Source organism: Engraulis encrasicolus, chromosome 21 (assembly GCF_034702125.1).
Source record: "Engraulis encrasicolus isolate BLACKSEA-1 chromosome 21, IST_EnEncr_1.0, whole genome shotgun sequence".
NCBI classification, from domain to species: domain Eukaryota; kingdom Metazoa; phylum Chordata; class Actinopteri; order Clupeiformes; family Engraulidae; genus Engraulis; species Engraulis encrasicolus.
Genome location: NC_085877.1, coordinates 51,350,725 through 51,363,310, shown reverse-complemented (window position 1 = coordinate 51,363,310; position 12,586 = coordinate 51,350,725). Strand labels below are relative to the sequence as shown.

Sequence of the window (12,586 nt, the reverse complement as noted above, 5' to 3'; positions counted from 1 at the left end):
AAATGTGTAGCTTTGGTATACTGCCATGCTTTGTGATGTAGACATGCCATCATTTATGCAGACCTCTTGGTAACATGCAGTTTAGGCTACATAGGCCTACAATGTTCTGCTTTACTCACCCTTCCCTGCCATGCCAAATTCCCATATTACGGTACACATTGATTACCCCCACCCCCCCCGAAATAGGCCCTACTTGTTTTTGCAAGTGTTTTTGGAAATAATCGTCAAATTATCGTTATCGTGAAAATTCTAAAAATTATCGAGATAACTTTTTTTGCCCATATCGCCCACCCCTATGCGCTATACAAATAAACTTGCCTTGCCTTGCCTCTCTGTTCCAGAGTCATGTCACAGAGACCGCAGTCATCTGCACAGAGCTCAGTGTCGTTGAAGAGTGACAGGTCAAAAGATGGCAGCCATCCAAACTTCAAACTGGAGCACTCACCTGAGAAAAGGTGTGTTGCATAACATATTTTATACCACCACAGTTTGGAATCTCCCATTGTGACGCGCTAAATTCGGTGTTGATTAACTGTTTATAGATGCACACCTATGAAGTAGTCCAACTATTAGTTCACTTTTCTGACTGCATAACTCTAGTGTATCAATTGCGTCAAGGCACGCAAGTTCATAAGTCATTGCACACAAAAAAGTTGCAAGCATTACACGCTGAATTGACACATGTTGCATCGCGTGTCTAGAAACATTCTGTATAGTGCATCTGGAGCAAATCTTAGTGTAAAGGCTTAATCAAGTTTGTTTATTTCTCCCTACTGACCATCACTCACTTTGTGTGTGAGAGAGAGATTCCCTGCACAAAATAAGGGACGCTTTAAAAAAATAAATAAAAATCCGTGTTTCAGGAGAGGAGATTTAGAATCGGGCCAACAGTGGGCCAGATAAAATTTACTACCTGGGTTTCGTTTATCATTTGAGAGAGTAGCGTAATTTAGCCTAAGCCTATATGAAAAGTATGGCACTGATTCTTGAGAAAGTGGCTAAAACAGGTTGTAATGTTGACAGAAAAAAACAAAGTGAATTACAAAATTATATGCTATATCCTCGTAGACTAAGGTCTTGGCTTTTCAGAAATGCACAAGGCCAATCTCCCCATTATGTATTTTTTTCAGAAATCAGGCTTTTCTCCGATCATACCTTGTTTTTTGTCAACACCGTCAGACACAATTAAAAGTTATTCAAATTGTATTGATTTGGTTGCATATGTATCTGGAGTTTTTAAGTGATTATGTGTATTTTTTGGTTCACATATATGCCTTTAAATGTTGAAAATTCACTTTTGTTCTATTTTAATACTGTTTCATGTGTTCTAATTTTAAAATATGTACCGTCATACGATGCTTACTTAACGCCTAAATACAACAAACATTTTTTTGTAATTTCACAAATATTCGTGTAGGCTTAAATTGGCTATTACTTTGATATTTCAACAACTCCTAAGGAAAATGTTGTAAGCACATTCCTTTAAAATGTCCAAAACTCCTACTTACGGTGGTGACTTAAGAACTGACGGTGGTGACAGAGTGGTGAAAGTGGCCTAATTAGTACTTGCATTTAGCAAAATAAATAGCCCTCTCAAGTCAATGGCATCTTGCATAAACACTTTATTTTTGTGTGTGCACAGTATGCGCATGTGTTTTTACTTCATTAGTTAGATTATCTAGGAAGTAAGCCACTGGTTGTTGAAAATGTGGTAAAAACAGCTTTTAAGTTGTTCAAATCCAAAATATAGAGGTGTATTATCATAGATGTAGGTCTTGGCTGTGCAGTGAATGCATTGGCCAAGCTCCCCATGTTTAACATTTTTCATAAAATGGGCTCTTTCTTGTTTTGTCAACAGCGGCAGACAGAATTAGAAGTAAAAACACATGTTTACTGTATTAAGTGAATTACTTTAACAATTCAACATAACTGTAGATACTTATTGTATGCATATTCTTAAAACATATCAAAAACACGTAAAACATGTGTTTTTTGGTGAACTCCATCAGATGTCACCACCGTCAGGTTTTCTGACCAAAAAAACTCCAAATGCACCTCAGTGGTGGCTAGAGTATCATTTTGGATCACAATTATTACTAACATGCCTAGTAATGTTTCATTAACCAGCACAATTTAGTAAAATATGGAACAACATGATGAGCAGAACAAAATCTGACGGTGGTGACATCTGACGGTGTGAGACAAAAAAGCACTCTTTTAAATATTATGCATTGTTTGTTCACATTAGCCATTTCATTTTCGCTCTGTTTCTTGGGTGCTTCATACCTTTTCTGAAAAAAATATATTTATTAACATTAATGTAATACATATTAAAACCCCCGACGGTGTTGACAGTTTATGGTTGGGACAGTACCAGTGTCCAAACAAATTAACAAATTGAGGACAAAATAATAAACTTACAGGAGCTTCAGTGATGGTGAAGTAGGCAGTAGAGCTAAAGGTTTGAAAAGGGGTCCTCAGTAATGAAAATTACCTTGTGCATACCTGATTTTATTGTCTTTTAGAAAAAATCTGACGGTGGTGACCAATATGCTGGACACATTTTGAGCAATCAGTAAATAATAGTAAATATTGTTTTACATCCACTATGTGCACATCTGTACAACCACTTTAATATGGTCTTCCACATCATGGTGATATTGTTCAATTCTGTTAGTGATTTTTGTATTTTAAGTCAATTGAAATGATGATGCCAGTCCTTGGGACAGGCGTTTTTACAGGGTGTGGACAGGTTTATAGCCATGAAAAGTAATAAAATTACACTTAAATATTTCAAACAACTGTGTATTCGTGTGACAGACCCCTTGGTCATTACCTGGGTTCATTTTGTTTGTGAAAATTTAGTTGATTTTCAACAGAATTAATATTTTACTGCAGGGACATGTTTTTGCCAAACTTTCAAGAATCAGTGATGGGATATTTTCGGATCAATAACTATGGGAACGCAGTGGAAAATAAATCAAAGGGAGTTTCCTATGGGAGGAGAGCAGATTGACGAGGTGCCCGTTAATGGCGAGGCGAGGCATTTAGAATTTCACCAAGATGCGCGGGGTATTTTTTTTAGATCTGTACATCTGGGAATCATGCCAACTGTAGCATAATGGGCAAGTCAGACGCTCCCATACTATATCGGATGGGTAGAACATTGAGGCGAATAGCTTGACAACCAAATGCAATAGAATTAATGACTGGCTCTTGACTTGACAACCGAATGCGATAGAACTAATGACGGTGTCTTGGCCATAGCAACCTTCAATTTAGAATTAGCAATGGCAGTTCGCCAGAAAGTTATGAAAAGAAGCATCTTGTGGCGGAAGGAAGTAGTTCTACAGAAAACCTTTGTTTTAGGCATTAAACCATCAAAATAATTCCTCAAATAAATTTGAGACAGTGTGCCAACCGTGGTATAAGCGGGATAATTGACGACACGGTGTGCGTATATAAAAATAATGAAAATAATTGGAATAAGAAAAATAAGAAAAATAATGCTCCTCTTCGCGTCGTGGCCGCATCACCACCTAGGTGTGCATTCTTTTTCCTGTTATACNCACACCGTGTCNTCAATTATCCCTTACATAGTTGTCTCTGTGTGTGTGTGTGTGTGTGTGTGTGTGTGTGTGTGTGTGTGTGTGTGTGTGTGTGTGTGTGTGTGTGTGTGTGTGTGTGTGTGTGTGTGTATGACGTGTGTGTGTATTTTGTAACTGAGTCTAATGTTGGTCTGTCTGTTCCACAGAGTCATGTCACAGAGACCAGAGTCATCTGCACAGAGCTCAGTGTCCTTGAAGAGTGACTGGTCAAAAGATCGAGGACAACCAAACTTCAGACTGGAGCATTCACCTGAGAAAAGGTCTGTTACATAACATATAATAATTGTCTGTGTGTGTGTGTGTGTGTGTGTGTGTGTGTGTGTGTGTGTGTGTGTGTGTGTGTGTGTGTGTGTGTGTGTGTGTGTGTGTGTGTGTGTGTGTGTGTGTGTGTGTGTGTGTGTGTAATCTTATGACATAAGATTGAATTCTGATGCTGGCAAATCATCCGTCTTGGTACTTCTTGATTTGAGTGCTGCTTTCGACACAGTTAATCATTCTATACTACTACATAGACTGGAACACTGGGTTGGCTTTACGGGCATAGTGATCGACTGGTTAAAATCGTACTTACAACAAAGAAGTTTTTTTGTCGCCATTGGAAGACATACTTCATCACCAATGTCTCTGGATTGTGGGGTCCCCCAGGGCTCCATTCTGGGACCACTACTGTTCAATCTGTATATGTTGCCACTGGGACACATTATCGAGAATAACTCCATAAATTACCATAGCTATGCGGATGATACCCAGCTCTACTTATCTATGTCCCCCAATGACTACACCCCCCTTGAATCACTCTATCATTGCATGGACCAAATTAACAAATGGATGTCTCACAATTTCCTCCAGCTGAACACAGAAAAAACTGAAGTAATTATATTTGGGAAAAGAGAGGAGAGACAAAAGATTGCTACTATCCTTGAAACGAAGGGACTGAAACCAAGGGAAACAGTTAAAAATCTTGGGGTCCTCATTGACAGTGACCTAAATTTCAACAGTCACATGAAAGCTATTACTAAGTCTGCATTTTATCACATAAAAACATCTCTAAATCTAGGGGCTTTGTCTAAACATGATCTGGAGAAGCTAATACATGCCTTCATTTCTAGTAAAGTCGATTACTGTAACAGTCTGTTTACTGGCCTCCCAAATAAGACCATTAAACAGCTTCAACTGGTACAAAATGCAGCTGCAAGGGTTCTTACAAAGACAAGGAAGTTTGACCACATTACTCCAATTTTAAGATCGCTGCATTGGCTCCCAGTAAGCTACAGAATTGATTTTAAGGCAATGCTACTTTTGTTTAAATCATTAAATGGAATGGGACCCACATATCTACTGGATATGTTTCAGCTGTATGCACTGACCAGGTCAGTGAGGTCAACGGAGAAGAATTTGCTGGTGATTCCAAAAGTCAAAACAAAATGTGGAGAGGCAGCCTTTAGCTTCTATGCTTCAAAGCTTTGGAACCAGCTTCCAGATGACGTAAAAAATGCACCCACTATTGATAGCTTTAAATCTAGACTCAAGACAAAGCTGTTCTCAGATGCTTTCTTAAATTATTGAATGAAAAGACGGTAAAATAAGAGAAGTAAATTAGTAAAATAAGAATTGTTTTTCAAGGTTTTATGTTTATTTATGTTTTATTTTATTATTATTTTTACCTTATGTTTTATCTTAATGTTTTAAATGTTTTTGACTCTAATTCATTTCCCTGTTTTCCTTTCATTTACATTTGTTAACTTTGTGAAGCACATTGAGTTGCACCTGTGTATGAAATGCGCTATATAAATAAACTTGCCTTGCCTTGCCGTGTGTGTGTGTGTGTGTGTGTGTGTGTGTGTGTGTGTGTGTGTGTGTGTGTGTGTGTGTGTGGTGTGTGTGTGTGTGTGTGTGTGTGTGTGTGTGTGTGTGTGTGTGTGTGTGTGTGTGCGCGAGTGTGTGTGTGTGTGTGTGTGTGTGTGTGGAAGAGGGTGGTGTCAGACAAGAGCACATGTCACATGGGCAAAGGTGTGTTCTGTGACGTACTATGTGTGTGTGGGCACATGTGCGCCTGCTCGCACGTGTGTGTGTGTGTGTGTGTGTGTGTGTGTGTGTGTGTGTGTGTGTGTGTGTGTGTGTGCGTGTGTGTGTGTGTGTGTGTGTAGTATGTATTTACATGTGTGTGAGTGACTGTGTGTGTGTGTGTGTGTGTGTGCAGTTGATTGTATGTGTGTGTGTGTGTGTGAGTGTGTGTGTGTGTGTGTGCAGTTGGTTGTGTTTTGTTTGTTTTTGTTTAATTTCTAGAGGGAGGTCTCTGTCGTGTACTGAGTTACAGTGATGATTAATGTGTTGCACCAGTGACATATAGAGTTCAGTTTAAACCTCCTCTGATAGTTTATAAGTCACTAAATGGTTTAGGCCCTAAATATATGGCAGCTATGTTAGAGCAATATCATCCTAGTATAAGTCTTAAATCTTCTGAGTCTCTTCTACTGGTTGTATAGAGTGGAGTGGAGTAGAGTGGAGAGGAGTGGAGTGGAGTGGAGTGGAGTGGAGTGGAGTGGAGTGGAGTGGAGTGGAGTGGAGTGGAGTCGAGTCGAGTCGAGTCGAGTCGAGTCGAGTCGAGTCGAGTCGAGTCGAGTATCATTTATTGATCCCAAGGGAAATGAAGGTGTAAAGTAGCATACATACGACATGCATAAATACAGAAGAAGACACAAGGACATTACACACAACATTTCACTTATATTCAGAAAAAAATCACCATGCATAATGTTCACAGGGTCAGATCTCCTTCTCCTACTTACATACCTCCCACCCCACCCACCCACCCCCACACATACACAAGATCAAAAACTAGTAAAGTGTCCAGTGTCAAATTTCCAAAGTCACTGTGCATAGTCCAATGAAGAGATCTAGGGTCCAGTATAAGAGCAGAGAATCCACATTGTCCACTGTGTGCCTCCCACCCCCACCACAACCCCACAACCCCACACTTAACAATCACTCACACCCACCCACCCTCACACACACACACACACACACACACACACACACACACACACACACACACACACACACACACACACACACACACACACACACACACACACACACACACACACACACACACACACACACACACACACACACACACACACACACACACACACACACATGACCACCTTTGGTGATAGTTGGTTATCTACTATCTACAATATAATGTTTCTTCTCTTTTTCTCTGCTCTCTAGGACACTGAATGACAATTTTGTATGATAATGTGCTCTATAATTGTGTGTGTGTGTGTGTGTGTGTGTGTGTGTGTGTGTGTGTGTGTGTGTGTGTGTGTGTGTGTGTGTGTGTGTGTGTGTGTGAGAGCGTGCGCACCTGTCTGTTCCACAGAGTCATGTCACAGAGACCAGAGTCATCTGCACAGAGCTCAGTGTCCTTGAAGAGTGACAGGTCAAAAGGTGGAGGCCTTCCAAACTTCAGTTGGACATCTAAAATGAGGTATGACAAGCCCCTCCTACAGTCCTCAACACCACGTGTGTCCAAAAGTGTCTTCTGTTGATCGAATTAACCCAATGTAGTGAGGAAATGGTAACGCTGCTCTTGCTTGAAGAGAAGCAGAGGGCAGCCCGTTACAGTCCAAAAAGGTCTTCTGTTGATCGAGTTAACATAATGTCTGTCCCAGTCCCTCACTAAAAGATGAGATCCTTTTCTCGTTGAACATAATAACTCGCCTTGATCCTTGCCAAAATTCGCTTTCAGGAGTACTGCTTTGGACTAACGTTACTTCAACAGATAAAGTATTTGACTAGCATTAGCCAAACTGCCACCAGCCTCGGTGTTCGATGCTAGTTGTGCGTCTTTGTAGTTGACTTTGGAGGTCTAGGAGACTTGCCTGATGGCATACTAGTTGCTGAATTGGTTTAAACACAGGAGTGGCTGAATATTTGCGTTGAAAGCAATATATTATTATTGTCCAACTATCATATGTACACTATGGTTCAGGAAAGCCCTGTCGTGCGACCGCTCAGCCCAACGTCGGAACCTAGCAGATTTCCTATTCCCATACACTGCTGCCCTGAGGTCTTATGAGCATCTTTACCAGATAAAGTGTACTTCCTATTCCCATTCACTGCTGCCCTGAGGTATTAAGAGCAGCATTCCCCGGGTGACTGAGGTACCCTGAATAGCACCAAAATACATGTATTTATATTTCAAGCTGCCCGCTGTTGCTGCCCCTATTGGCAATATGAGCAGCGTTCCCACTATTGCCCAGGTGACTGAGGTACCCTAAACATGACTGCTGGCGTACCCTGAGCATCATGGTTGTCAGGGTGACTGAGGTATCCTGAGCATCACTGTTACCCTGAGCATCACTTCTGAGGTACCCTGAGCATCACTGTTGCCCGGGTGACTGAGGAGCATCACTGTTGTCCGGGTGACTGAGGTACCCTGAGCATCACTGTTGCCTAAGTGACTGAGGTACCCTGAGCATCACTGTTACCTAGGTGAATTCAGAGTGCATCTCCTCTCCTTGTGGGGCTTGTCTGCCACCCTGCCACCCTGCTCACACGTTTGGATTAAGGAAAAACATATTTCATTGTGTGCACTGTATGTGGAGAGAATCTTCAGATGATTGTGATTTGTTTTATTTTCTAGAAAGCAAAAGAGGAGTCGTGAACCAGACAGCAGTGGTCAGACTAAGCAGCAGGATCTAACTCCAGTATTTCAGGTAAGCTGATGTACATGTGAAGTGGGATTGCAATGGACAAAGGTGTTACTGTAGTTACATATTCGGTGACACTTTACAATAATCTTCCGCTATAAATGGTTAACCAATGGTTTGCTGTGCACTATTATAAGCATTGATATATCATTATCAGAGGAAGGTTATTGGAAAGTTTATTAAGTATTAAAAGCATTGATATATCATTATTAGAGGAAGGTAATTGATATATCATTATTAGAGGAAGGTAATTGTAAAGCTTATTAAGTATTATAAGCATTGATATATCATTATCAGAGGAAGGTTATTGATATATCATTATTAGAGGAAGGTTATTGTTACCATATATTCTTGATATATCATTATATCGTTATTGGTATATCATTATTAGAGGAAGGTTATTGTAAAGTTTTACCATATGTAGTGGACACAAAATGCTGCAGAATAAACCAGGACGCTTGTCATGAACTCACATACTCAAAAGTCGAGCAAATTGGCTTGTTTTTGTTGTCCACTCAGGACATTTGGGTTTGAGACATATGGGTTTGGGTTAGCAAAGCGGTAGTTGTCCCTGGCCTGGGGTCTTGTATGCTTTGAAAAGGGGGCCCTTTTAGATGACTTTGTTCCAGGCCTGGCCGAAGTAGACAGGCCCTGCTTCAAATGATGATGTGAAAAGCCTGATGATGTTGATAAGCTCATGTGTCTTGTACTTCAGGTACTTGAGAAGAAGATCATCACCTTTGTGAAGAACGAGCTGCAGAGATTGAGGAGGATTCTTAATCCTGATTACCAAGAGTCATTTGAGAGGAGAGAAGAAGATGAGAGTGATGCCAGAGAAGGAGCTTTGAAGATGGCACTGCACTTCCTATGGAAGATGGACAGAGGGGATCTGTCTGACAAACTGAGAGAAAGTAAGCGCCCTCTTGTTTCTGGCATGTCCAAGTATTTGCTTAAATTATGTAACATTAGTATATTAATGCAAATGAATATTTTGTGCCTCTAAGTGATAAACCATTAGTCTGATTCTTGCTAGACCTGTTTAGCTTAACACAGTTTTGCAAACTCTTCCCACTATGTTTAGTGAGTGTGTATTGGATTCATTTTAGAAGGCATTGCTTTGCCTACCATTTGTCTATCCTTGCCACTAAAAATGCCTTCAAACAGTTCTCTGTTCATCGTCTAAAACCAGTTTTTGCTACTTGACTACTCGTGCCCCAGTTAGGACTGTGAGGGACTACATATGCCTGATGAGAGCCAGGCTGGTGCCTAATCATGTGTTTTAGCATTTTATTCAGACAATATTAAAATTACTTTAGCAGTTGTCAGTGTGATTCAGTATGTATTTTGTTTGTAAAACAGATAAACTGGATGTACATTGTCAGGCTGAACTGAAACAAAATCTCAAGATTAAGTGCCAGAGTGTGTTTGAGGGAATCCCCAAGCAAGGAAGATCAGCTCTACTAGAAAAGATCTACACAGAAATCTACATCACAGAGGGAGGAAGTGGGAAAGTAAATGAGGAGCATGAAGTCAGGCAGATTGAGTCCAGATCCAAGACACCAACTGGACAGGAGAAACCAATCAAATGCAGTGACATCTTTAAAACCTTACCTGGTCAAGACAAACCAAACAGAAGAGTGATGACGAAGGGAGTGGCTGGCATCGGCAAAACTGTCTCCATTCAGAAGTTCATCCTGGACTGGGCTGAGGAAAAGGACAACAAAGAGATCCACTTCATTTTCCCATTGCCTCTCCGGGAGCTCAACCTCATGAGAGACCAACAGTATTCTTTGATGGATCTTCTTCACCACTTCTTTCCGGAGTTGAAGCAATTCCCCTTTGGCAGCCAAGAAAAATATAAATTGCTGTTCATTTTTGATGGTCTGGATGAATGTCGACTCAAACTGAACTTTCAGAAGAATGAAAGTTCGTCTGATGTGGCGGCTGTCACATCACTGGATGTGCTCCTGACAAATCTCATCAAGGGCAATCTGCTCAGCTCTGCTCTACTTTGGATAACCTCCCGACCAGCAGCAGTCAGTCAGATTCCTCCTCAGTGTATCGACCTTGTCACAGAGATACAAGGCTTCAATGACACACAGAAGAAGGAGTACTTCTGGAAGAGGATCAGTGATGTGAGTCTTGCAAGCAGAATCATTTCTCACATTGCATCATCAAGGAGCCTCCACATCATGTGCCACATTCCAGTCTTTTGCTGGATCACTGCTTGTGTTCTTGAGATGATTCTCAGCTCTTCGGAATCAAAACAGCTCCCAAAGACTTTGACGGAGATGTACACATTTTTCCTGATTTTTCAAACCAAACAGAAGAGCCAAAAGTATGAAGATGTGCATGACCCTGAGCCACAATGGAACCAGGATATTATCCTTGACCTTGGGAAGCTGGCCTACAACCAATTGGAGAAGGGAAATCTCATCTTCTATCAAGAAGACATGAGAGAGTGTGGCATTGATGTCAGAGAAGCAGCAGTACGTTCAGGTGTCTGCACCCAGATCTTCAGAGAAGAGTCTGGAATCTTTCAAGCGAAAGTGTTCTGCTTTGTCCACCTGAGTATCCAGGAGTATCTTGCAGCTCTGTATGTGCTTCTGATGATGGCAACCGAAAAGAAAGATGTGCTGTCCATACCCCAATCCCCACCTGGGGAAGAATCCATGACCATCCTACACAAGAGTGCTGTGGACAAAGCTCTGGAGTATAAAGATGGCCGCTTTGACCTCTTCCTCCGTTTTCTTCTTGGCCTTTCCCTAGAGTCAAACCAGACTCTCCTGTGTGGTCTACTGCAGAGAGGACAGAAGCAGACGAGCAATGATAAAACAATCAGTTACATAAAGGAGAGGATCAGAGAGGCCCCTTCATCAGAGAGGGTGATCAACCTCTTCCACTGCCTGAATGAACTGAATGACCACTCCTTAGTTGAAGAAATTCAGAGCTTCCTGAGTGCAGGGAAACTTGCTGAAGCCCAGCTCTCACCTGGCCAATGGTCAGCTCTAGTGTTTGTGCTGCTGACATCAGACCAGAAACTGGATGTGTTTGACTTGAAGAAGTACGTCAGATCTGACGAAGGTCTCCTGAGGCTGAAGCCAGTCGTAGAGGAATCCCAAACTCTCCTGTAAGTATGATGGCAGTGAGTACATTTCAGACAAGAGGTCACTGTTTAAAAGATGTGACAATGAGTACTCTTCAGGCAAGAGCTTATTAACTGATTTAATTACTGATTGAATAGGGCAGTCATGGGTAATAAGGCAGCCATGGGTAAGCGGTTAGGGTGTCAGACTTGTATCCCAAAGGTTGCCGGTTCGACTCCCGACCCGCCAGGTTGGTGGGGGAAGTAATCAACCAGTGCTCTCCCCCATCCTCCTCCATGACTGAGGTACCCTGAGCATGGTATCGTCCCGCCGCACTGCTCCCTAGGGACGCCATTGAGGGCTGCCCCCTTGCACGGGTGAGGCATAAATGCAATTTCGTTGTGTGCAGTGTTCACTTGTGTGTGCTGTGGAGTGCTGTGTCACAATGACAATGGGAGTTGGAGTTTCCCAATGGGCTTTCACTATATGGTTTTAATTTGTTTTCTCTTCCCCAATTCCAGGCTTGATAGCTGTAGTCTCAGTGAAACAAGCTGTACAACACTGGCATCTGTCCTCTGCAACGCATCCTCAAAGGTGAAGAAATTGGACCTCAGTGGCAACAGAATTGGAGATGTTGGAGTCACAGAACTTTGCAGTGGATTGAAGAATCCAAAGTGTGGTTTGGAAACACTCAGGTAAGACATGCTCAGTAATTATGAATTGTTTGGTTTGATTAATCAATTTATAGATACGGAAAAAACAAGACAACAGTGATTTTCTATATTTTAGCTCATCCCAGTAGCCTAGTTATTATATCCCCGAAACGCGGAGCGTCGGGGATGTAATGGTTTTGCGTGCGCCGCCGCCGCGTCCGCGTCCGCGTCCGCGTCCGCCGCCGCCGCGTCCGCCGCGTAAGGTCTTTCGTGTTAACGCGATAACTTTTGAACGGATGTTTGGATTTGTCCCAGATTTTTTGGGTGAATGCTCTAGGGCAGGTTCATGAACTGATTCGAGTTTGGAGGTCAACACTTTCAAGATGGCTGAATTCAAGATGGCCGAATTTTTGTTTGGTCCATAACTTCTGACCGGGTGGATGGATTTGTCCCAGATTTGGTGTGTGAATGCTCTAGGGTAGGTTCATGAACTGCTTCGAGTTGGGAGGTCAACACTTTCA

At 41.8% G+C, this 12,586-nt stretch overlaps 1 protein-coding gene and 1 long non-coding RNA gene across 2 annotated transcripts; both read left to right on the top strand.

Annotated features, from left to right (window-relative positions):
- The first annotated feature begins 366 nt into the window (after positions 1-366).
- On the top strand, positions 367-7,122 carry LOC134437290 (uncharacterized). The gene is made up of 3 exons (XR_010032381.1): positions 367-455; positions 3,755-3,868; positions 6,994-7,122. It is a non-coding gene; the product is annotated as an uncharacterized LOC134437290 (long non-coding RNA).
- A 1,901-nt stretch (positions 7,123-9,023) lies between these two features.
- Positions 9,024-12,117, top strand: LOC134437464 (NACHT, LRR and PYD domains-containing protein 3-like). Its single transcript, XM_063186956.1, has 3 exons — positions 9,024-9,237; positions 9,686-11,456; positions 11,934-12,117. The coding sequence occupies exons 1-3, from the start codon at positions 9,024-9,026 to the stop codon at positions 12,109-12,111; spliced, it is 2,163 nt and encodes a 720-aa protein (XP_063043026.1). The 3' UTR covers positions 12,112-12,117.
- The last annotated feature ends 469 nt before the right edge of the window (positions 12,118-12,586 follow it).

Bases quoted from the DNA above. Each gene is read 5' to 3' on its own strand.
- LOC134437464 (XM_063186956.1), top strand. From the start codon at position 9,024: ATGTGTCTTGTACTTCAGGTACTTGAGAAGAAGATCATCACCTTTGTG. The intron at 9,238-9,685 runs GTAAGCGCCCTC...TTTGTAAAACAG, and splicing joins GTCTGACAAACTGAGAGAAA to ATAAACTGGATGTACATTGT. The intron at 11,457-11,933 runs GTAAGTATGATG...CCCCAATTCCAG, and splicing joins GAGGAATCCCAAACTCTCCT to GCTTGATAGCTGTAGTCTCA.